At 35.6% G+C, this 24438-nt stretch overlaps 4 protein-coding genes and 1 non-coding gene across 10 annotated transcripts; 3 read left to right on the top strand and 2 right to left on the bottom strand.

Moving 5' to 3' along the window:
• Positions 1–2869: 2869 nt before the first annotated feature.
• On the bottom strand, positions 2870–7461 carry NHL8 (NDR1/HIN1-like 8). 2 transcript variants are annotated; one of them, XM_021436743.2, is made up of 7 exons: positions 6872–7461; positions 6550–6624; positions 5951–6464; positions 4650–4951; positions 4029–4255; positions 3770–3917; positions 2870–3394 (listed from the first exon to the last, which is right to left on the bottom strand). In XM_021436743.2, exons 1-7 carry the CDS (start codon positions 7427–7429, stop codon positions 3266–3268), a joined length of 1953 nt encoding a protein of 650 aa, XP_021292418.1. In that variant the 5' UTR covers positions 7430–7461; the 3' UTR covers positions 2870–3265. The 2 variants fall into 2 exon arrangements, with proteins under 2 accessions (XP_021292418.1, XP_021292412.1); XM_021436737.2 differs by having other exon boundaries at positions 2871–3394; positions 4650–5035.
• Positions 7462–7780: 319 nt separating this feature from the next.
• CIP111 (Cam interacting protein 111) lies at positions 7781–15604 on the top strand. 3 transcript variants are annotated; one of them, XM_021436367.2, is made up of 12 exons: positions 7781–7964; positions 8694–9004; positions 9123–9281; positions 9791–10665; positions 11059–11263; positions 11543–11750; positions 12283–12767; positions 13006–13432; positions 13701–13781; positions 13913–14103; positions 14174–14361; positions 15053–15604. In XM_021436367.2, the coding sequence occupies exons 2-12, from the start codon at positions 8717–8719 to the stop codon at positions 15135–15137; spliced, it is 3192 nt and encodes a 1063-aa protein (XP_021292042.1). In that variant the 5' UTR covers positions 7781–7964; positions 8694–8716; the 3' UTR covers positions 15138–15604. The 3 variants fall into 3 exon arrangements, with proteins under 3 accessions (XP_021292042.1, XP_021292033.1, XP_021292050.1); XM_021436358.2 differs by having other exon boundaries at positions 8663–9004; XM_021436375.2 differs by lacking the exon at positions 7781–7964 and having other exon boundaries at positions 8865–9004; positions 9123–9276.
• Positions 15605–16194: 590 nt separating this feature from the next.
• Positions 16195–20637, top strand: LOC110425592 (uncharacterized). Of its 3 annotated transcripts, XM_021440523.2 has the most exons (5): positions 16200–18950; positions 19340–19431; positions 19523–19620; positions 19832–19928; positions 20117–20637. In XM_021440523.2, the coding sequence occupies exon 1, from the start codon at positions 16679–16681 to the stop codon at positions 18917–18919; it is 2241 nt and encodes a 746-aa protein (XP_021296198.1). In that variant the 5' UTR covers positions 16200–16678; the 3' UTR covers positions 18920–18950; positions 19340–19431; positions 19523–19620; positions 19832–19928; positions 20117–20637. The 3 variants fall into 3 exon arrangements, with proteins under 3 accessions (XP_021296190.1, XP_021296198.1, XP_021296182.1); XM_021440515.2 differs by having other exon boundaries at positions 16195–18950; positions 19364–19620; XM_021440507.2 differs by having other exon boundaries at positions 19340–19620.
• Positions 20638–20769: 132 nt separating this feature from the next.
• On the top strand, positions 20770–20841 carry TRNAW-CCA (transfer RNA tryptophan (anticodon CCA)). The gene has a single exon. It is a non-coding gene; the product is annotated as a tRNA-Trp (tRNA).
• A 471-nt stretch (positions 20842–21312) lies between these two features.
• LOC110422069 (PCNA domain-containing protein) lies at positions 21313–23735 on the bottom strand. The gene is made up of 7 exons (XM_021435844.2): positions 23572–23735; positions 23377–23466; positions 23092–23246; positions 22689–22809; positions 21937–22056; positions 21791–21861; positions 21313–21700 (listed from the first exon to the last, which is right to left on the bottom strand). The coding sequence occupies exons 1-7, from the start codon at positions 23677–23679 to the stop codon at positions 21451–21453; spliced, it is 915 nt and encodes a 304-aa protein (XP_021291519.1). The 5' UTR covers positions 23680–23735; the 3' UTR covers positions 21313–21450.
• Between the last annotated feature and the right edge of the window lie 703 nt (positions 23736–24438).

Here is a 24438-nt window from a genome sequence, read left to right as displayed (position 1 = left end):
TGATTATTATTAAATTATAAATAAATTTTTTTAAAAATTAAGTTTTAAACTTTTCAAAATTTTAAATTTTTTATCTTACATATCATTTAAAAAATAATAATTAAAATTAAGTTGGTTTTATTAAAAGATAGAATGAAAACAAATAAAACGAGACAAAGAAAATAGTATATCTCCCATATGCACAAGACATAATTTTAAAAAAAATAGGCATAAATAAGTTTTATTTTCAAATTTTGCATAATGAATATATTAAAACTCCAAAATTATATAATCAAGAAGACGAAAAAAATTTCATATCGCTTGTGATGCAAATGATACGGTAGACGATTTTGCCAAAACGGGTATCCACCAAGCACAAAAGCTTTTGCTTATTATAATTAGTTAATTAGTTTGGTTGTGTTTAAATTTTTTAAAAAATAATGTATTTATATATATTTTTTTCTATAACTACAAACAAATTGAAAGGGGACAGGCATAGTTTTCCTAATCATTTATTAGCGAACAATTGTACCAAACTAAAAATAAATGAAGCATTTATATTTATCTGAAACACATGTTTCAGACCACTCTGATACGTACCCATGCATGATGTTATTGCTTTGGACATTATTATGAATTAAGTGTATTAGGTTTAGGAGGTAGACGTGTACGACCAAACCTTAACACCTGTCGGTTCTACATTTGGTTGTTTGATGAAAACAAGACAAATGAGTTTTGGGTATAGATGGAATTTATGAAAGAATATATATAAATAGAGTTAGAGTATTTTATAAAATGGATAAAAGAATTCGTTCTTCAAACTTTTAAGAGTGTCCTTTGTATTAATTTTTAAAAATAAATAATCACATTTCATTCATTATTTTTGAAAATAAAAACACTGTCATCAAAATGATTAACTGATTTAACTAGGTGCTTTTTTCTTTATAGAAGAAAAGTACATTACTGGTTTAACTTTATCATTTAATTTACACATTAGCATATATTACTACTATGGATTGTTTACATAAAGATTACGTAAGAAAACAATAATGAAGGTGGGCTATGTTTTAATTATGATTAATAACAACTCCAAGCTCTCCTAATTACTTTCTAGAATTAATCATTTGCTTCTTAATAGTGGTTTTCCCTTTCCTTATGTTTTTTTAATGTGTTTGCTCCCGAATAAAGCCACGTAGCATAGTAGTTATTTCTATGTATTTTCAATTCAAAATATAGTTTCAATGGTGACTTGATTGTTCACCTTAATTCGTCCCAACACAAAGACCCCTAGTTCCCGTCATTATCAATCTCTCTCTCTCTCTCTCTCTCTCTCTCTCTCTCTATATATATATATATATATATTTATATATATGCTTAGTCTAAAACTCATTCGTTTAATTACTTTAAATCGGGTATTAAATATAATGAAGTAAGTGTGTTTTTGGGAATAAGGTTAATAATAAAAAAAAGATAAAATATATCTCATTTTTAAGTTTTAATTGAAATTTTAAATAGGTTTATTAGTTTTCAAAATTGATACTCTACTCTTAAAAAAAATCTTTCCTGTACACATAGATCCAATCTTTAGTCAATTTTTTATTAATTTGATGATGTGATAATATTGAAATGATAATTTTATTATTTATTAATTTTAAAAATTATTATTATTATATTTGAAGAAAAGGGTGCTCCCCTGGTGTTCCCATTTTTAAAATTTTTTAAAATATAATAATTTTTTTTAGTTAATAAAGAAAAAAGAGAATTTTACTTATTTCATAATCTCTATTAATGGTATTTACACTTTTAGAGATTGAGTATTGATTTTAAAAATTAATAAATTTATTTAAAATTTTGATTAAAACTTAAAACCGTAAGATAATTTTATAAAAAAAAGTGATATGTAAAAATAACATAAGCATATCTCTTACAATGATTACATTACAATTAACCAATTGTGATTATAAATCATATAAAATTCATCAAAATATTATATGAAATTCACACTTATAAGTAATGAATCTTTACATATATATTTATTGTGATCAAATAATTACAAAATTGAAATAAAAAGAATTACGAGTGGAATACCCTAAATAAGAAAATTAAAATATATATTTTTTATTTTATTTAAAAATAATAATAACAAAGAAGCTTCTGGAAGTCCATTTCAGCTTTGTATCTAAATCTGCCAAAGTGTTTTTATTTTATTTTTGATATTTTGAATGATTGCTCTTAAAATTGATATGGAATTTCGGCAGGTAATGGGGGGCATTGAATTGAGCATGGTGAGGGGGGCATTGAATTGAGCAAGGTGGGGACACGACAAAATCACCATCGCAATCATGAAAGTGACGCTGACTCCTTCCCTCCCTTCAAATCTGCTCCGTCCATTTTACTAATGGTTGACCCACATATTGTCGCACTATGTTTATAAATTTAATTCAATTATTGCTACTGCTAATTATTACTTCTCCCTTTCACTTTTTTAATATGTTTTAAAATAAAGTTTTTTTTTAAATTTTTAGATACTTGATATTATAAATTTATTCATATATATATTGAAAAAAAACAAATTTAATCCCGTAACTCTCTCAAGTCTCAACGCCATTCTTCAGTGAAGCCCACTAGCACAATTTTCTGTCTGTCTGGGCCTGTTGCAACAGCTAAGCTCCCCCTCTCTTTCCCTCCTGCAAGGCTCATATTCATAATGCTGGTTAAACCTAACCCAAACTGATTAGGTCAGATTTGGGTTACTGAGCCCGAGTTGGACCCAAACAGCCCATGCAAAAAAGCTAACCAAAACCATTTTATTTCAAGAATGACTTGCAAGAGGGAAAGAGAGGATTAACATAGTCATGTGAACAAGCACCAGATGGAAAGATGGTGTTGAATCTTTCCCTATTTAGATCCATGGAACATATGCACAAATTTTTTCTTTTTTGTTTTTATTTCGCTACAACACAGCTGAAGAATGTATGATTCACAACTATACATCCATAGCCAGCTTCCAGTTTCGAACCTGAATTATTACAAGGCGGTTTTCTTGAAAGGATTTTGATGCCAAGACAGCGGGAACAAAAAACTATACTGTCGTTTACAACACCCAAAAATGTGTCTTCGGGAGAAATAGGAAATACGCAACATAATTCAAGTAGCCCACACTGTTTCCTTACCTTTGGAAGACTATCGATGTCATGGCAAGATCAAATTGTAAGAGGCTTTCTGCCATCTTGGTCTCATCTACCAGTTGCCTTTTCAAATAGGTTGGTCTGATGATATTGTGTCACTATCCCTCGGTATGCTGCTTGCAACCCTTGGGTCCATAGTGTTGGGAGCTGCGCCTCACAATTTTTTTGCACAAGTAACAATAGTGCGTTTGGCATGCCCAGCAGAAAATGTGATTGTTGTTGTCTACCTGTTAAAGTACAATAAATGGTAAAAACATAGAACACAGTTACTATGTTGAGCGAACTCAAACAATCTAGAACAACAAAACAATGCCAAAAAGACTCCACATTGCCTATCGAAGGAATTTTTGTTATGTTTTCAACTACAAACTATATATGGATGACTTTAATAGATGGACAACATATCCAAAGGAAAGCCCGGACTGCTGGACATGGCTAGTGTAAAAGTATCATTCTTTTGAAATTGTTAGTTTAGATCAGGATGAATGCTAACAAGGCATTTAGACTTCATTGGCATGTAGCTAGTTTCAACTAGAAAATTAGAAGATAAAAAGATTACATAGGTGGAGGAAAATTCCAACAAATCAAATAAATTTTATCACCTTTGCATTGAACTGACGACAGTTAGGGCATGGCTGTCCACGTTCAGCAAAGAGTTGAGCGTGAACCTGACCTAATACCTGGCGTGCATTTAACCTTTCCTCCCAGTCTCGTATCATTTCTTGGGGGAACAATTCACATGTCCCATCCCTTCAACAAGCAAAAATGCGGAACCTCAACAACTAAGTACTGACCAATGAACATTCAAGTTGACACAAGCAATGATGAAGACTTCATCTAGAAATTCTGGAAGTTGCATACCTGAAATGATCATATCCATTAATGGCTTTGTTACATCGGTAGCAGAAGTACTGCCCACAGTTCTCACATACCATCTTGTTACATCCCTCAGTTTTTGAGATTGCCATCTTACAAGATGGACATTGCTTGGCATCACGCATTATTTCCTTCATGCTAAGGATTTCATTGATCATCTCACGTTCCTTGAGCTTCTGCGCTTGATTCAATTGGGATGAATTTTGGCGCTCCTGTCAGCAACATTAATTCCATGAATGATGGAGAAAAGTTTCTATGATAGAGGAAGTAGACGCCCATAGGACAAGGAAAATGCTAAAAATATATGCAAGCAGTGAAGAAAAAGGAGCACAGCAAAGAAGAGGACTTTGACAAACATTGATCCAATGTTGTCCATGAAATTCAAGTTAAAGCTATACAAGAACCATCCCATGAACCTTTAAAGCCTTTAGCACATTCAAGATCACATCATGTTTGAATAATGCTTTGTACGGTTATTTCCAGTTTCTACAATTTACCAAGAAAATATCAAAGGAATTCTGACTAAAATCTACTTTAAAGATATGATACACCTGTCCCACTAGACATAAAGAAAAAAGATCCACAAAGAAATGACATAAATAATACCTGCAAGATACGAAGCTTCAGTTCTGGTGTCATACATGCTATGCCTACATGACGGCGCTCCCTACAAAGCGTACAAAAGCTAAAGAAGCACTTGGAGCATTGTGCATGTTGGTCTTCATCCTCTATGCAAGGTGTTTCACATCTTGGGCAACATGCAACATCTGACATTGATTCAAGTGTTTTCTGTAGCATAAGGGACTCCCAACGTTCATACGCTTCATCACTGAGTAACCGTTTCAATAAACCAGGAGGCACCATGCCCCCACATTTAGCTTCAGGGCATAGCAGCTTGCTTATGGTGCCTTTGGTGATATGCATGTCAGAATATGTTTTGATGCATTTGCAGCAGAAGAAATGCTGGCATGGCAGCCTAATAAAGTCAGTTCCTAGTTAAAGAAAAAAAACCAGTAGCAAGGGTTCAACAACGATCACAATAGAGTGCACAACACTATCTTCTGAATCCAAACTAAAAATACATAGAACATACTCTTAATAGCTATCCACATTAAAATCCTTTCCCCAAAAAATCCAAAGTTTCCTGAGTAATAAAGCATCATCCTAAACCCTTTAAGAAAATTTCTCCACCCCTATTCTGAATAATATTTTATCTGTACTTAATTGCCAAAGTAAATTCCTACCATCCTCAAACAAAAAATAAGAAAAATTCAGAGCCCCAGCCAACCAGCCAAAAGTGAAATTAGAGATGTTAACAAATCTATTCTAGATCTAAGGAAATTTTCACCAAATGCTGCAAAGAAGTTATCAAACAGCAATTAAATCCTGTCTTTCATTCACTCATAAAAGGGAAAGAAAATTTTCATATATAAGCTTCGAGATAGTACTACTATTCAAAGAACCAGTAGAAGATACATAGATTTTACCCCACAATCCTCTCCAATAAAAAAAATGTCTCACAACTACAACTCTTAATTTAATTCAAACCCAAGGAAACCAGGGTAATAGTGCATGTTTCCCCAGTATGGTTAATGCAAGTTCTCCAACTTATTATAGCGGAAAAACCATTAACTGAAAACAATATTACTGATGCTTAGAATCCAGAATGATTATCAACCATAGCATTCAAATCAAGTTATCTAAAATGAGAGACACCTAAAATCACCACATTCATGATTAATGCCTTAGATTCTTTTAGATTCATGTCTATCATTCCCTGCATTCTTCTGCTTCACTGGTCAAGCAAAACAGCCAAAAGACTGCAGAAAAAGGCAATGCTCAAGATAGCAAACAATAGCAAAAACGTTTACAATTAAACAAAAAATAATTAATCAACCTATGATTACCTGCATACTCACTAAAACAGATTGAACATTCATGCAAGCTTTTGAGGAACTTTTCATGGCATATCTCATCATTGTAACTCCGAACAAACGGTACATCAACAACAGGGGAGACACTTCCTGAAATTGCACGCCTCTCTCCAGTATTCTCGATGCCATAAGGACCAAGCATTATTTCTTTATCACATCCAAGATAAGAGAGCGAGAAATTTTGCAGCCAATCTGCCCATTGGTATATAACTTCCCGTCCTTCTTGCTCCTTCCATATTAAGTCGAGATGACTGCAAAGATCAGAAATCCTAGCTGAATGCAACCACTGAACAGATATGGTAAAATAAGGAGGAAGATGGCTGGGGTATGATCTAGGTAGTAAACAGGTCAACACAATTGGTGGAAGATATTGGACTTTGAACGAGTATGAGAAGTCATCTGAAGTCTCACTTTCACCAACATCATTAGATGAATTTAGCTTTGTCGTTATAATAGTCTCTCCACTGCCTTCAAGGTGAATGTGAATCTGTAAAATAACACAAAGGTATCAGCCTACTCAATTGGTTTTAGCTAGCGAAAGAAAACCTGAAATTATAGGCCAGTAACATAACCTTCAAGGATCGTAAGCCCATCTCTCTATCAAGGATGAAGACATTTTCTCCGTAAATAGACTTCATTGCAAGTAACTACAAGAAAAAGAAGGATCAAATACGGCAATGGCGGAAAAGGAACTCATTGTAATGGTCAGCAGTTTAAAAATAAAACGCTTTCCTTTGTGATTTCAACCCCATGGTTTTTAAAAAGCTAAGCTAAGTTCAAAATCTTCCTTCGTCTATTGAATAAAACAAGTGCAAAACCTTAATGAAGGATAAATAATTGGTCAGAATGAAAGTCTTAATAATCAAAATAGACATCGAAATTCGTTTGAATTACCTCGTCCTCCTGCAACTGATCATTGATTCTCAGCCGTTCCTCCGACAATTCGGGTTCGTCCACCCTTAACCGCAGCTCCTCAAACCTACTCACAACACCATCCGCACTGTTTTGTGATTCATCTCCTTCAATTTCCTCTCCATCCCCGTCAATCTTGGACTCCAAAGCCTCGCTTCCTTTATTTTCTTCTTCGTCGCAGTTTACTTCTTCGACTACACTCAAACTCGCTTTATTGTCCTCAGAACTCAGCTCAGATTTTGAAGAAATAAGCTCGGACTTTTTGACGAACCGAGGTTTGGCCACGTGGCCACGCCGGTATTTCCAGTTGGGATTACGATGAGTTCTGGACGGTTTGGGGGTAAAATCGAGGGACTGTAGTTGATGAGAAATGGACGGGGATGAAGGAAAATTAAGATTCGGCTCCTCTTGTTGATGATGGGGATCTTGTTGTGGCGGTTGAGGAGTGTCATGAAAGGGCTTGACGGACCAGGTCTCCTCGGCCTGTAGAGGTTGGTGGTGGTGATGGCCTTGCCTTGATCCTCCTCTCGTTCTTCTCATGGCGGAGGCTGAAGTTGCAACGGAGCTCAGCGCTGGCGGTAATTTCCTGAAACCGTGACGGGATTATATAGGGCTTTGAATTCAAGACTCCGGGTCAATCCAAGGCCTGTTTGGACGCTTACCTGGCCGACTTCGGTTTCATCCGAATACAATCCGGGTTTTCTTATTGGTCTGTTTCGGCCCAAGTTTATCCAAAACAAAAGCACAAGCCATCCCTCGCCATATATTTTGGGCCGTTAGAAGCCCAACATTTTGGGGCCAAAAACCCACACACACTAACCGACAGGCGTTGAAAATGATTGACTAATAGCGGCTTTGTTTCGACGCTTGGGCTGGGCTGCGTGCTCGATCCCTCATCCCTGCATTGCATCATTTAGACTTAATGCTGGCGGCGACGGTGCCTCTCTGGTTCGCCGCACCAACACGAAACATTTCCTGTTTATCTTTCATTTTTAATCAATTTTACCGTTTCTTTCTCCCGTCTCCGCCGCCTCTCTTGAAGAAGAAAGCTCCGTCGCTGGCCAGCTTCATTGCCGTGAGTTTTCTGCTTTCCTATGTCTCATCCTTATGCTTTAATTCCAGTAAGTCAGGGACTAATAGCTTTTTTTTAAAAAAAAAACAAGTAAACGGCTATCTCAGTGATTAGCTTTTAGTAATTTTTAAACTGATTTTGGTTATTTTTAGTTCGATTTCTACTTCTTTCAAGAATCAGACGTGGTTAAATAGTGAAGTAGAATGCTTTGAAAAGCTTGTTTCTACATGCTATTCATACAAGTTCAAGGTTTTGCTATTTTCTTGCTGAAAAGAAGTGAAAGTTTTTAAACGTAATGTTTCTTAATTTTGTTAATTAGTATGTTAATATGTTTTAACTGTAAATTCCAGTTAATCAAATGTTGTTTAAATGTTCCTTTAGGGATAAATATATTGCAACTCCTTGAACTATAGCTGAATCTTGTTCAAGTCCTTGGACCTTCATTTTTACGTTGTTATCTTTTGATAATTAAGCGAATATTAGATCATATAGTGAAAAATTGAAAGATTTCCTCAATTGCTATTGGATCATTTCCTCACAAATTTAGTTTTATTGGCTTGAAGTTTCTGTTTATTCTATAAAATTTGAAAGGAGTTAAAAAATTTAAACTTTAACGGTTAAGTGAAATGGGTAAATTATTTTAAGAATTATGGGTGTATTTATAGTAATCATCCTCTAGCTAGTCCTAACTTGTCTCACAGGCTCTTGAATGAGCTATTTGATTTGGTTCAGAGGCTCTAGGATCAACTGTGGAGATGCCTTCAAAGTCAAAGAAGCAATCCAAGGCGCCTTCCAGGCAATCAAATTCTGACCCATCAGCTTCTCCCCGGACACCATCTGTTTCTTCTCTAGATTCAGAAGTAAGTGAAGAAGTTCTTAGGTGCTCTCTTCAAGAAGTTTCTAGGCGATATCCTTCTCTTATTGGAAAATCTGCTTTCATTGGCCGAGTTAATGATGTTGACTTAGAAACCAGAGGCTGTAAAATTTGGTTGTCAGAAAGTTCTATGGTTGCTTCTTACCTTGCTCCTGGTTCATTAGTATCGGTAATTTACTATCTTTATTTCTAGTACGTGATATGAAATTATTAGTAGGTTTTCGAAAATTGAACCTCCCCATCCGCCACTCTTCTGCTGCTGACTTATATTCTAACCCCTTGACTAGGTCTCGCTTGTGGCTTTGAAGAATGAACATTCAAATGGCTTTCCTCTAAGCTTGGTAACAGATGAATGTGCTAAAACCTGTGTTGTTGATTTGGGCAATGAAACTGCAAAAGAAGTTGGAAACTACTTTGCGCTTACTACAGTTTTTCCATCTTGTAAGGTTTGAATGAAAATCTTATTTTAGTTTAACTCTTTATTTTCTTCTTCTCCTTTTTGCTTGTGAAAATTGAAAAGAAAAAAGATCAGCTTGACAAACTATACTGTGAAGTTGGAGAAAGTGGATGCTTCCTATACTGTTATACCAGCTATAGATGCTTTACAATTATGCAAGGTGGTTACTTCTGAATGGAGATGGTAACTAATTATGAAGTTCATTTAGTACATTGTATTTCTTGAAGGTGAATTTGGGGCTGCATAATTACAGCCAGATATAGTTGCTCTAGCTTGGAATATTTCTTAGGGTGAATTGATGGAATCTCATATAGTTTGGTGCCATTGTAGAATTTTTTAGCATAACCTCATAAATCATTGTTTTATTTATTGTGCTATAATTTGTAAATTATGGACTTGAATCTATGCCTTAACTTACATGTTCTTAATTTTGGAGATTCTGGTGGTGGTAACGTGGAAGTTTGATTCTCTATCTTCACCCTCTTCCTCTCTTTCCAGGTTTTGAAGAATGGAGTGCGATTGTCTTCAAACCTTTCATACACACTGGGTTCTCCTGCTTCTGGCAGCACTGTGTTTGTTTATCCTATACAAAGTGAATTTAAAACTGGTCTTGCAAGTGGGAGAGAAAATGCACATAATCCAAATGCTAATTACCTCTCACTGCATAGCTGCAAGCAATTGCATCTTGAGCTGACTTCTTTTAAGGACACAGTAAACACAAGCAATGATATGTTTCCTAGAATGGAGTTTCCTACAGAAAAAACTCATGGTCGATATGAGAATGGAATAACATCTTCCCCTAAGACACCATTATATCAGCCAAAGCTGAGTTCTCCTCATTCTAGTCAGTTAGCTTCACCATTAAGTGAAGGGTCAGCATCAAATTTCTCAAAACCAAATGGTTTATATGTTGATTCATTTGATGTTAAAGAGATATTAAGGGATGAAAGTTCTAAGAAGCTTCTAGAGACCTGTGCTGCTTCATGGTTGTATTCGCGTAATCTACTCTGTGGAAATATTGTGGCCATTCCAATACTTTCTGAGCTTTGCATTTTCCGTGTGAGAGGTGCTGGTATCACTAATCAAGATTTGAAGAATGGAAGTCATCATAGTTTGCCCACACAGAATCTTGAATCTATGGAGCATGTAGATAATGCTTTTGTTGTAGACCATGAGACTAAAGTGTACTTATGTTTATCATCAGATTTGTCATCTGAAACTCTTGCTGAAAGACCTTCACCGTGTCTGCAACTTGACCTTGAAGAAGTGGAAACCATTATAGAGCATGATATTTCAGAATTGGGTGGCTTGTCTAAAGAATATGCTGTATTGAAGGAAATTATTTCCTCATCTGTGAAGAATGATTTGTCAAGGTATATCATATGAATTTGCTGTTACTTGTTATTTTCTCGATCCTACATAATTTGAAATATATATATGTATATATTTATAGAAAATATTTAGAAAGAAGATTCTAGAGTTTTTGAGGACTGTGAGATGCATTTGTCCTATGGCTTCAACAATCAAAAGGAGCAAAACATCTTTTTAAATGCCTTAATGAACATGGAAAAGTTATCTTTTTTTATTATTTTTTTAATTGAATTGGCATTTTGTTATTTTGTTAGCAATACTGTGTACTTGTTGCTGTTTTCTCAGATGTTGGAATTCACTGATGCATTCATTCACAGATACTTGTCTTTATCTTTTTATCCTTTCCCTCTCTTTTGTTTGACATAGTAAAAGTTAAATGTTGATTGCTGATGTAGTTTTGGTTTACAAACTACGAAGGGAGTGCTTCTTCATGGCCCACCTGGAACGGGAAAGACTTCTTTGGCTCGGTTATGTGTCCGTGATGCTGGTGTCAACCTTTTCTATGTAAATGGGCCTGAGATTGTTAGTGAATATTATGGAGAAAGTGAGCAAGAATTGCTCAAAGTTTTTGAGTCAGCTACACAGGCTGCACCTTCTGTGGTTAGATTTTATCTCTCAAAGTCCTTGTTACTTTTGCATACTTTCTTGCTCTGCATGTCTTACCACTTGGTGATTTAGTTGTTGAGACACCATAAAAACAATGAGTGAAAAATTCTTGGATGCGACATGTAATAGCTAAATGTTAACATGTCAATTTTAACCTTCAATGTTATCTTTTGAAGAAAAAATATTGGAAGGTTATGTTGTCTGGGGACTCATTTCATACTTTCCTGTGCCTCTTGCTTTAGATGCTACCTAACCTACAGTTCCTCTGTATAGGTATTCATTGACGAGTTGGATGCCATTGCTCCTGCACGAAAAGAAGGAGGTGAACAGCTATCTCAAAGAATGGTTGCTACTTTGTTGAATCTGATGGATGGGATCAGTAGAACTGAGGGAGTGCTTGTGATTGCTGCTACCAACAGACCTGATAGCATCGAGCCTGCACTTAGACGGCCTGGAAGACTTGGCAGGGAACTTGAGATTGGTAGGATAATGCTTTTCTTTTTTGTGATATTAAATTTCATTGCCTTGAAAATCTTTTTGTTTTTCAAATGATAACTCTTTTTCCTATATTCACATGATAAATTAAACACACTCCATTTTATGCACTATATATAGTTTATGATGGTATCACATACTGGTTCTGTTCAAGGGTAAAATCTGATTCAGTTATAACTTAATTTAGACTGAAGATGCAGTATTTCTTGTATTTATTGGCTCAAAGGTTGCATAAATGGAAGAAATGAGGGTAATATTTGAGTTTAGAGATTTCTCTTAGTAGGGTTAGGACTACTATACTATCTAAGAAATAAACAAATATCATAAATGTTCAAGTCTGTAAACTCAAAGTGCATTTTACTCCAGTCAAGGAAGCCTGTGAAACCATGAATGAACTTAGGACTATAGGTTTGTGTTATTTCTTTTGTTGCTCACCCAATCAATTCCAAATTACAGATGTTCTTCCCTTTTGTCTGATATGCTATCTGCTTTTATTGATATTGAAAATTCACACGCAGGCGTGCCATCTCCAAAGCAACGACTGGATATACTACATACCCTTCTCAGTAAAATGGACCACTGTATTTCAGATATGCAAGTTCAGCAACTTGCTATGGCTACACATGGCTTTGTGGGTGCTGATCTAGCATTCCTTTGTAAGGAGGCAGCCCTAGTTTGTCTTAGACGTTATGCAAAATTTAAAGTTTCTTGTCCAGGTTTGGATTCTTGTGGAATGCCAATTACGTACCATAAAATGGAAGGAATGGAATGTGGAAGTGATTTAAGAGACATTTTGATTAGTTGTTCAGACTCTGCATCTTCTTGCAAAACAGATTTGCCTGATTCTGCTGAGACAGCCTCACAAATAACAGCTAGTATCCAGACTGGTATTAGTGATATTTCTGAAGGGATGTCTTTAGTGAAAGAAAAATGCCTGCTAAGATTGGCTTTTGAAGATTTTGAAAAAGCCAGGATGAAAGTGAGACCTAGTGCCATGCGTGAGGTATGGCTAAGATATCATTGTTGTTTGGAAAAGTCTTTTCTTGTCATTTTTTTTATGCAACCGATGTCTACTATTGCAATGAAAATACCGAACAACCACAGCTGCTGTTTGCACAACATTTTATGCTTCCAACATGATTTTAGAATATTTTTAACTAAAAAAGATCAAAGCTGCAATTTTTAGAGTTGCAAGTTGATTACATTTAAGATGTACTCAACTGTTTTTTCTCTACTTATAGGTCATACTTGAGGTTCCAAAAGTTAATTGGGAAGATGTTGGCGGTCAAAGGGAGGTCAAAAATCAGTTAATGGAAGCTGTTGAATGGCCTCAAAAACACCAGGACGCATTCAAGAGGATTGGTACACGGCCTCCCACAGGGGTGTTGATGTTTGGACCTCCTGGTTGTAGCAAAACCCTCATGGCTCGTGCTGTAGCTTCTGAAGCTGGATTGAATTTTCTGGCAGTGAAGGGTCCAGAACTTTTCAGCAAATGGGTTGGTGAATCTGAGAAGGCAGTGAGATCCCTTTTTGCAAAGGCAAGGGCTAATGCTCCATCAATCATATTTTTTGATGAAATTGATAGCCTTGCCGTAATTCGTGGGAAGGAAAGTGATGGGGTTTCAGTTTCTGATAGAGTCATGAGTCAACTTCTTGTTGAGTTGGATGGTTAGTATGTGATGTGAAGCATTCAGTCCCCTAATATATTCATGGTGCTTTCATTCATATATTTTTCAGACCTTTGTTTTTTCTTTTTAGAATGCATCTATGGAGCTTTGCTTATACCTATTTAATTTCGATTTAAAACATCTTCGTTTTGCTTTAGCCTCCCTTGAGGAGATTCTATCTCACCTATCTGGATTATCATTGGAACTTAGCATGTTTTGCGCATATGGAATAAAATATACTGACTTGACTGAAAGTCTTGCTGATCTAGGTTTGCATCAAAGAGTTGATGTTACTGTTATTGCAGCTACTAATCGGCCAGACAAGATTGATCCTGCCCTTTTAAGACCAGGTCTTTTCTTTCTCTCTCCATCCCCTTCCCTCGACATGCACAAGCTCAAACACACCAATTTTATAACCTTCTACTCTTATAGCATAAACATGATCACCTTTCTCATAATAATTAATTAAAGATTCATGCAGGTCGCTTCGATCGATTGTTATATGTTGGACCACCAAACAAGAATGATCGTGAAGATATATTCCATATCCATTTGCGTAAAATTCCTTGCAGCTCGGATGTGAGCTTAAAGGAGCTTGCTCATCTCACAGAGGGCTGTACTGGTGCTGACATATCATTGATTTGCCGGGAGGCAGCTGTTGCAGCTCTTGAGGTTTGTGAGTTCATGCTGTGTTTTCTGGAATGTTTTCTCCATTGTTGATTTAATGTTACTTTCCTATCAGGAGAGCCTTGATGCTGAAGAAGTAACAATGTGTCACTTAAAAGCTGCAATCAGACAAGCACGACCGTCAGAGATTCAGTTGTATCAAGAGCTATCAGCTAAGTTTGAAAGGCTTGTTCATTCCAGTACTATAGAAAAGACACTAGGATCTCAACAGTGCTCAATTACATCGACTGGGCTACCCTTTTGGTAAACATTTCTTCTTTCCTTCACTTTTCTCTAATGAGATTGATTAGCTATAATGTATCTTTCTTTCTCTAACAATATCAAGTCTCAAGCTGTGATATGCACAGCAGCTAAATATATCTAATCTTTGTGAATTACTTATTGACATTGGATCTTGAATTCCAGATTCTTCTCAAATTTGGTATTACTATATATGTGATCTGTCCTTTGGAACTTAAGTGCTAAAGCTAACTATTGCTTAAAAGATCTAAAGGAACTGTATATATGATCAAAAGAAACCAAAGTGCTAATGCTAACTATTCCTTATCAGATCATCTAGGATGGTAACCCATTGCATGCTTACAACACACTTGTCAAATGATTGGTAGATACAGTGTAACTGAAGGGTTGTCTTTTTTCTTCTGGGTGGTGGGGTTCAGAGTTTGTTACTGTTGAAAGTAATTCTAAATGTGTTGGTTTCTATCAAGGAAAGATGCCTTATTTGATGTATTAAAGTATACTACACTTTGTAGTTTGCAATAGCCGCAAATGGCTTGCAGCTGCTAATCCGTAATGACTGTTGTTTCCCTTAAAGAAATTAGATTTGAGGTTTCGTATTTGTTGTACTCTGCAGTTTTTTCCTAAGAACTTTGGCTTCCATGTCTTTCAGGAAATTAACTGATTGAATGTGTTTTCTTCTCTTGATCCAATGCAGCCGGACCCTGATAAAATCCATGTCACAGTTCTTTGCTCGTTTCCCAGCAGCCCTCCTACACTCAAAGTCTGCTACAAATGGTTAAACCACAAATACGATTGATTTCATAACTTAAAACACATGGAATTCCTGCTGCTTTCTAAAGAATGGAGTCGTGATTTCATGTTTATTTCAAAAGCGGTCTTTTGGCAGTGAGATGGAGTTCAGTTTGTCCTGGTTTCGGTGGTGGTGATACAGCAGTAGTGCCATAAGCCCCATGGTCATAGAAGAATGGTAGAGGCAATGGAACCACAATTTTGACTCCGCTGGTATGTTTGTAAATGTAACTTTACCTGACTGACCTTGTTTTCTTAATGATTATGACACAGTTTTGTGCTTTGGTTTCCGAATGCACTCCTTCAGAAGGAATGAGAGGAAACGGCATTATCTGTCAAAGTGCTATTTCCAGGGAGAAAGCTCCCTACACCAATCAAACAAGGGGCTTTTTGCTAACCCAAAAAGTTATGGATTCTTAATACTAACGTACCAATTTTTTGTTTCGTCAAAAGGAGATAATAAGGCAAATTTCTTGATTCTTCGCAAAATTATTTTTTGTAAATTTTAATATTATACTATTGTGCAAATTAAATTTTTTAACATTTTGATGAAATTTTATACTATTACCTAAATTAAACTTTATAAAATTTTATTTTTTTAAATCATATTTAAAAATTTTAAAATGATTTTTTTTTTAAATTTAATGATCAAGCACGTTATGAAGCAACTAAAATATTAAATGGTAAAAGTGCGTCCTAAGTTGATTATTCAACTTATTAGATATTAATGACTTAATTAATTCATTTTTTCTATAAAGTTAGATATAAAAGATATCTTTTATTAAAATTACTATTATAAATTGTGTTTTCTTATTTTATTCTCTTTTCCTTTTATTGTGTTATAAAAAAAGAGAGAAAAAAGAGACTTTTGTGTGTTTGTTCTCTATTTACTCACTAATAATTTTCCCAAAAAAAAGACTTCAAAAAATGTACCTTTTAAAAAGTATGGTAATGACATTTTAAAATTATGATATAATTTAATTAATTTTAAAAGAGAAGGAAATTTTAAAAAATAAAGAAACAAAGAGAGTAGGGAGTTGGGGCAGGCGATTCACTTGGCAACGGCCCGTAATGCAGCCCTAAGGCATAACAGGCGCGCAGCCAAAAGAAACTCAAAGAGCAGCAGTTCAAGCTCAACTCATAGACACCTCTTTCGACCGACAAGGCGGTGGCGGTTTTAACCTCCGTAGCCCTTATTAGAGAAATAAAAATCCTCCTTTCGAACTATTCTCCTAGTTCTCTCTCTTTTGGCTCAAAATAACTTATCCTGTTTTCAGGTATTTTCAGCTCCACTTCATACCAACTTGATATTACGTACTTTTTCATATATTTTAGATTCTTTTAAATACATTTAGATTTTTTGAATTTGGGATTCTCTTCAAAGCACGATTCTTTCGCTCTGGATAATATAGTAGTGGGTGTTTGAAGTTATTGCTCTTTTTGGCCTCCAAGGCATGGTACACCAGAGGCTCCAATGGTCGCATGTTCTACGGGAGAAAGCATTTTGTGATGAATTTCACTCTGGGTATTAATGGGTATTTGGTCTTATTCAAAAATATGTTTAGTTCAATCCGGTTTGCTTCGAGACGTAGTTGTTCACTACAAAAAATGTCTTCTTAGATTGTATTATTCTGCTTCATCTGCTTTGTTGTTGGAAGACCATGTCTTTGATTGTAGTCCTGAGGTTGTAAGTGTTAATAATGAAGTTGAGGAGCTTCAAGTTCCAGGGAAGAGGTTCGAATTTTGTGGAAATCCCTGGCTTATTCCTTTGGTTGTGAGGGTATTTAAATCCTTGAATTGGGACATTGCAAGGGAAATTAGGTTCAATATGGCTGTAAAGATGTACGGATTTGATCATTCAATGTATGCATTTCGGATCATCATTCATATATTTGCAATGGCAGGGATGCAGATGGAAGCACATGCTTTGCTTAGAGATATTGTTTGCTATTACAGAGAGGTGAAGACTGATATGTTTGAATTATTACTGTATCTGTTGGATTCACCTGAGCATGTCCATAGATCAGCTGATGTTTTCAATGTGCTCATCAAGGTTTTTGCATCAAATTCGATGCTTGAGAATGGTATTGACGTTTTTGTGCAGGCTAAAAAAATTGGGCTTGAACCAAATATTATGTCATGCAACTTCTTGCTCAAATGTTTAGTAGAAGCAAATAGAGGAGAATTTGTGAGAAGTTTGTTTGAAGATATGAAGAACTCGGGGCCATCTCCTAATGTTTACACCTATACGATTATGATGAGCTTTTATTGTAATGGATATTGTGGGAGGGATGTAGATGTCGGACAAGCAAATAACCTTCTAGAGGATATGGAGAGTGGTGGGAAAAATCCATCTGTTGTAACATACAGCACATATATTGGTGGACTTTGTAGAGTTGGTTGTGTTGAACTTGCTCTAGATTTCATTCGAAAGTTGTGTTTTAGAAACCAACCGATCAATAGCTTCTGTTATAATGCCATTATATATGGATTTTGCCAAAAAGGTGAACCATACGAAGCTTTGAAGGTTTTGGAAGAAATGAAGCATTGTGGAATATCACCAGATGTACATAGCTATAGCATTTTGATTGATGGGTTCTGCAAAGAAGGTGATTGTGAGAAAGGTATCAATTTGATTGATGAGATGATACTCAACGACATGAGGCCTTCACTTGTTACTTATACCTCACTCTTTCATGGTCTGTGTGAGAGTGGATTGGCAGATGTTTCACTGAATTTGTTTCGTAATCTTGCTGATGATGGATATGAATATGACTTGGCTGCTTACAATGTCTTGCTCAAGGGATTTTGTCTTCAAGGTGATATGGATTCTGCCATGGAACTTTTTGAGGAGATGTTCAGCAATAGCTTAATTCCTACAGCCAACAGTTTCAACAGGTTGATTCATGGATTCTGTAAGATGGGGCTCTTGGATAAAGCCTTGGAGCTTTTCAAAATCATGCTGCAAAGTGGCGTCTCACCAAATATCTTCACTTGCAATGTAATTGCTGATGGTTATTGCAAAGCAGGACATTTGGAGGAAGCTTTGAAACTTATAAATGGAATGCATGAGTTTGGCATTTTTCCTAACTCATATACATATAATGGAATTATGAAGAGGCTTTGCATGCAAAGCTATTCAGGAAAAGCTTGGGAACTTCTTCCTCAAATGATTAAGAAGAACATTCTTCATAATGTTCATTGTAACATCCTTATGAATGGATTTGCTGAACAGTCAAAACCAAAAAAGGCCTTGATGTTGTATGCAAGAATGTTAAAGCTTGGGTTCACACGAACCACAATTACACATACAATTCTTATCAACATATTCAACCAGAGGTGCAAAATGTATGAAGCGTATAGTTTGTTTAAGGACATGATAGCAAAGGGTTTGATTCCTGATACCATTTCTTACACATCTGTTATAGCTGGGTTTTGTAGAGTTAGAGATATGAAAAAGGCTTGGGCTCTGTATACAGAAATGCTGCGGAGAGGTTATTCACCCAATGTTGTCACTTATACCTGTCTAATTGATGGATTTTGTCATTTACACCGTATGGATATGGCCAACTTGTTAATTGATGAAATGAAAAGACGGGAAATCAATCCTGATGTGGTGACATATACTGCTTTAATTTCTGGGTACAAGAGACTTGGCGATATCGATAGAGCACACGAGTTGTTCGCTGAAATGAAAAGTAAGGGTATTGTTCCTGATGATGCTGCCTATAGTGCATTGGGGGAGGATAATGGCACAACTACATATAATTAGACAACTATGGAAATGATGAAAGAACTGGATGGTAAGTTCCTCACTTCTTTCCATTAGAATATAATCTGAATTTCAATTTTACATAAAGGCAATTTTAACTTTTTTGAAGATCCTTCTGATTTCGTAAATGCATGTAGGCAGCCATAGTATTTCCAGTTGCATTACATTATACTCTTGTCAGAGCTCTCTTACAGTTTCAAATATTCTTTCTTAGTGTCATAGAATCATCTTTTGTAAGAAGTGAGGTAATGACGTTTTGTTGTTGATAGAAATCACAATATACCTTGAAGTATCATTTGGTTACCTTTTATATGATAGTGTGTTTACATTAACGCATTTATTTAGCGTCACTGTTGGTTTTATTTTATTTTTTGTTGCACATAATGAAGGTTAATTGTTGATCACTGTTTTATCTTACAGTATTTGATTATGAACCACAAACAGAGTGCTTCTTCATGGTCCTCCTGGTATGTGAAAGACTTCTTTGGCTCAAAGATGTGCCCATGATGCTGGTATCAAGCTTTTCTCTGGGAATGGAGTTTAAGATTGTTAGTCAAAGTTACAAGGAAATTTAACAGGTATTGCGTTAAATTTCTGATTCAGCTACACAGGCCGCGGCTGCTGTGGCTAAATACTCTTCTGGAGTGGCTTCTGAAGATACTGAAAAGGCCAGATGAAAGTAACCTGGCACCATGCATGAGGTATGACTAAGACATCTATTTTTGAGGAAGTTTATTGCTTATCACTACATCATGGCACTGGAGCTTCTACAATCAGAAGAAATAAAATCTTTTACTTTGTCTTCTTGGAATGTTCTTAATTCGTTTGAAAAGGTTTGAAAATGGAATATTCTTGAGTTGCTGGTTGATTCCTTCCACTATTAACTTTTTTCTCTCTATTTCTTGGTAAAAGGCAATTGGGAAGATGTTGGCAGTCAAAACGCAGTAAACAGAAATAGGTGGCCAGCGAAGATTCAGTTGTATCAAGAGCCATCAGCTAAGTTCTTAAGGCATGTGCACTGCATTTTACTGTTTACGATTCGGTAAACACTTCTTTTGCTACAATTTTCTCTGATTATCAGTATTAACATGTTGCTCAGTAAGGTGGATTTAAAATATGCAATTTGCTGAGATGTACCTTTCTCTTTCTCTCTCTGTGCGAGTATATGTGATGCATATGCCTTATTGCTTTTTACAGAAGCTGAACAGATTCGCTGTGAATGGCACATTCACACTGAAGGTTAAAATTATGGAGAATGATGGAATTTTCCCACTGCATACTATGACCCTTCAAGTATGATGTTTCCTGTCAAATTTCACTTTACTAGCGATATCCCTGGCACCGGAGTAGTAATATCAGTGCAAATAAACAATCAGAATGACCTGAATGGAAGCTAAGCACGGGTACTGTACTTATCTGATCTCATGGGACAACGACCCATTCCATAGCAATCCAGGACGTTGATCACGCTAAAGGTCCTATGAATTGGCAGATATGGTGGGGGTGGGGCAAAACCAATGTTTTCAGAGTGTTTTGGAGGAATATCTGTAGTCCAATTCCATAAGCACTGTGTCAAGAAGAGATGTAAAACTAATGTCATAGTAGCAACATACAACTAGCTCTTGCTAATCCATTTATATTGCTGTTTGCAAGATTTCAATAATTAACGAGTATCCCCTCTGAAATGAGTTAAATGTGGATTTGCTTATTTAAATAGCATTTTCATCACTTTCACCGTTTAACAAAGATCAATCATGTTTCTTTCCATCGGATTTTTCGTCTCAGGGTTGGGGAAGGAATAAACATCAAGAGACCAATTTTTATTTCCATGTAAGACCTTCAGAATAATGGGATCCGTGGCGCAATGGTAGCGCGTCTGACTCCAGATCAGAAGGTTGCGTGTTCGATTCACGTCGGGTTCAATCCCCTTCAGCTGATCCCCAATATTTTTTATTTTTTTAAATATAGTTAAATCCCTCAAGTATATTTCCACATCAATCCAACCCTGGTCCACTACAGACTAGAGTCCACCCCCCTCATCAGTTTTGGGCCAAATACAAAACTAATTTAGTCCATTGTCCACTATAGACTACAGTCCAACCCTCATCATTTTGGGCCAAATACAAAACAACTCGAGCCCAACTTTTCAAAGAAACCCTCATCAGTTTTGTGCCAAATACGAAACTAATTTAGCCCAACTGTTCAATGGGCATAGGCACGATTAGTAGTCCAATACTGTGGATGATGGATAATGTTGGTAGTCTTTTATCCTCTGTAGTTAAATTAACAAACTATTGAACAAGTTTTTCCTTTTTTGGTTTTTCAACATAAGGTCGGATTCCTGGACTACCTGCTTCACAAGCAACTAGAGGGGAATGAAATGAGGCCTGACAAATTAGAAACTTTAGAACCATTTTTTACCTTATCATACATTAATAACATCAAACAGTCAGCATTGCAAAGCATATTGACATGCGCTGCTTGGAACATGCTAGATAACTCACAGCTCTAAATTCGAATTCAGGAAAGTGCTATGAATTATTTATGGTGTCTTCATCTACCTCAGGCTTCACAAAGAACTCAATATAAGCAATTCGACTAGGCTGCTGATGCCTGGCAGAATCAATTTGTGGATGTGAAATAGCCAGTTTTGCTACTGAAACTAGGTGCTGAACTTTCAGCATTCCTCCTCTCCCAATAGTCAATTTACTTCCTCTGTTATCTTTAATAACACTACTGGGTAGGTTTGAAGTTGTTGCGTGGAGAAATTTGTATTTATACCTGCCAAGGTCAAGATGAGAAGAGATGAGGTTGATTTGCTGAAGTGAAGAGGCAAATAAGATGTAAAGGATCAGTACAAAATAGACATACCTATAGGAGACTTGGCGATCACAGTGAAATGCAATTAAAAGATCAGTGTTCACATGATACATGAAGTCTATCTGCAAGCAAGTTGAGCAATTAAGCTTCTAAATACCTTAAAAAACCTCAAGTTAAAGTGCAAAAGTAAAAAACACCTGCAAGTCTCCATGGCCTTCTCCTTTAAATGTAACACAAGGGGGGACTGGCTGTAGAAGGATCTGGATGCTAGACCCTGGCCATTCTAGGTCATCAATTGCTTCCTTTAGCGCTGCAGACTGAAGAAATGACAACGATGGTGATAATTTTTAGTTGTAACATATGATTGAACCTAATAGGATCTTAAATCAAAGGTGCATATTCCCAGTCCAACCATGTAGCATCAAGGTATCATCTAATAAAAGACCACAAAAGTGTCTGGAAGTGCTCAAACCTAACATCAGAATACCGAGGAGTATGCTTCTATTATGGAAATGCAAACCACCTAATAATTTAATTCATTAAGTCCCAAGTTTATTAATCAGCAGTTAGCTCCACATTTTCAGTGTAAAATAAATGTATTTATGAAGTTTACAATGTTCTGTTCAAGCAGGAAAGCACGAGATACATTAAGTCTATATCAATTTATCTTAAGTCGTGTTTTAAATCAAAACACTGTCATATTATTTTCTTAATTGACATTATCCCTTATGAATAGTATATGTTTTTTTCTACAGAAGTAAACCGGCAATAATATCCTACCTCAGTCTAGTAATCTTTAAGAAAAGTACAGCAGGTTGCATTATCTATTGGAGAAAGAGGGCATAGAGGGAAAGTTTGAAGCAGCCATTAACCAATGTGTCCTAAAGTTTCCTAACTCACAGAATGCTTGTTCCTTTCTCATATGATATGATCGCAGACAAGAGAATACCTTCACGGTAAAAGTAAGTGGTGTGCTTCCTGCAGGTTCAAAGTTGTAGTCCCATGAAATTGTATCTGGGATTCTTGTCCTAATTTCCGCATAAATACAAGCATCGAGTGAATCAACAGACCTAACAACCATTGAAAAAAAAATGAGTCATATTGGGAGCTGAGTTTTTAAAATTCTGCAATCACCTAGTTTACGACGAAATAGCTTGATAAGCTTGAAGGTGTCTTATTGACCTCTGCGTAATGGACTTCTTAAGCTTGAATTAGATACAATTCGGAAACTTCATAATATAGTTAACAAAAAATCACTTCAATTAAGGTAATAAGAACAATTTGAGATTTCACCCATTGAACTACAACTCTGCTACAATTGAGATAAATAACAAAGAACAGGGAAAACATACTTGACAAGGAGCTGCATATCAGGCCCTGGGTATTGAATCTCAATCATACTTGAACGTCCAGGCAAAGAAAACGTATTCAAACAGTCGACAAAGAGCCCCAAGCTCACTCCAAACCGCGGTCGCCCTTCAGCATTATATTCATAGCGAATGAATAGCTGCAATCGAATAGGAATTGCTAAGACCCAAACTGCCAATTAAACCAGCTAGAAAAAACAAATTGACTAAACCATATACTCTATGTAATTGCGGGCAAAAAACAAAACAAAAGAAGAAGAAAATAAGAACCTCGCGTTGAAGATAAACTTTGGCTTGAAGGCAACCGGTATCCTCCACGATCAAAACGACGCCGTGTTCTGATAATTCCACCACTGCATCCTATGATTAAAGCAAACGGTAAAGTTAAAATCTCCAAAACCCTAGATTACTGAAAAAACCATTAACTTTCGAACATAAAATGAAAAAAAAAAAAAGGAAACAGACCTGATGGCGTTTCCATCTAACGGCGGAGAGTGCGTCGACCATGCCTTGGACGTTGTCCAGCTGGCAAACTAGATCCGGCGCTTCGGCTTCCAACGCCGACGAGCTCATCTCTTCCTCTCTCTCTCTCTCTCGCTCTCGTATTTCCTTTCCCGCCAAATCTCCTTACGGACCAAAAGAGACCCGGTAATCCATTTTTACCGTTTTAAGAGATCTAGCTACGATTGTGTAAGTCCACGCAACGGCTGTGATCTAGTGATAGTTTCCAGCTCACCATTTTTGAAAACAAAATTACCATTCCACACTAAAACAAAAAATTCTTTAAAAAAAAATATCGTAGCCAAAAGAAAATTATAAAATAACTTTTTTCTTAAAACTTTCAATTTTTTAATAATTAAAAAACAAACTCAATCACAATCATTATGATCTTATCTACATTTTAAATAAAATGATTATTCGAGATTTTAAATTCTTTATTTTTTTTATTTTCAAAATTGTTGGTTATTAATAATCAATTATTGATTATTGAAAATAAATCACTTGAATTTAATTGGAGTTATAAAAAACTAAAATATATAATAAAGATCTATGAAAATGACAAATTCAAATGGATATAATCTAAATAAAATGATATATAGATCATATTAGACAACTATTTATGAAGTTATATTGAGATTTAGATTTTCATTTCGATAATATTAATTAATTTTTGTGTGCATGCATGTGTATATGTTTTTTTTTAATTGAAGTGAAGATATATAATAGTTAACTTAATTTTGTTATTATTTAAAAATCACATATATTATATCAAAATTCTTTTAATAATTTAACCTATAACATTATTTGGAATATAGTGATAATATTAATGAT

Source organism: Theobroma umbraticum, unplaced genomic scaffold, assembly GCF_002168275.2.
Source record: "Theobroma umbraticum cultivar Fairchild unplaced genomic scaffold, ASM216827v3 scaffold_30.0, whole genome shotgun sequence".
In the NCBI taxonomy this organism is placed as follows: domain Eukaryota; kingdom Viridiplantae; phylum Streptophyta; class Magnoliopsida; order Malvales; family Malvaceae; genus Theobroma; species Theobroma umbraticum.
The sequence above is the reverse complement of the archived record's forward strand: the minus strand, read 5'-3'. Positions and strand labels throughout refer to the sequence as shown.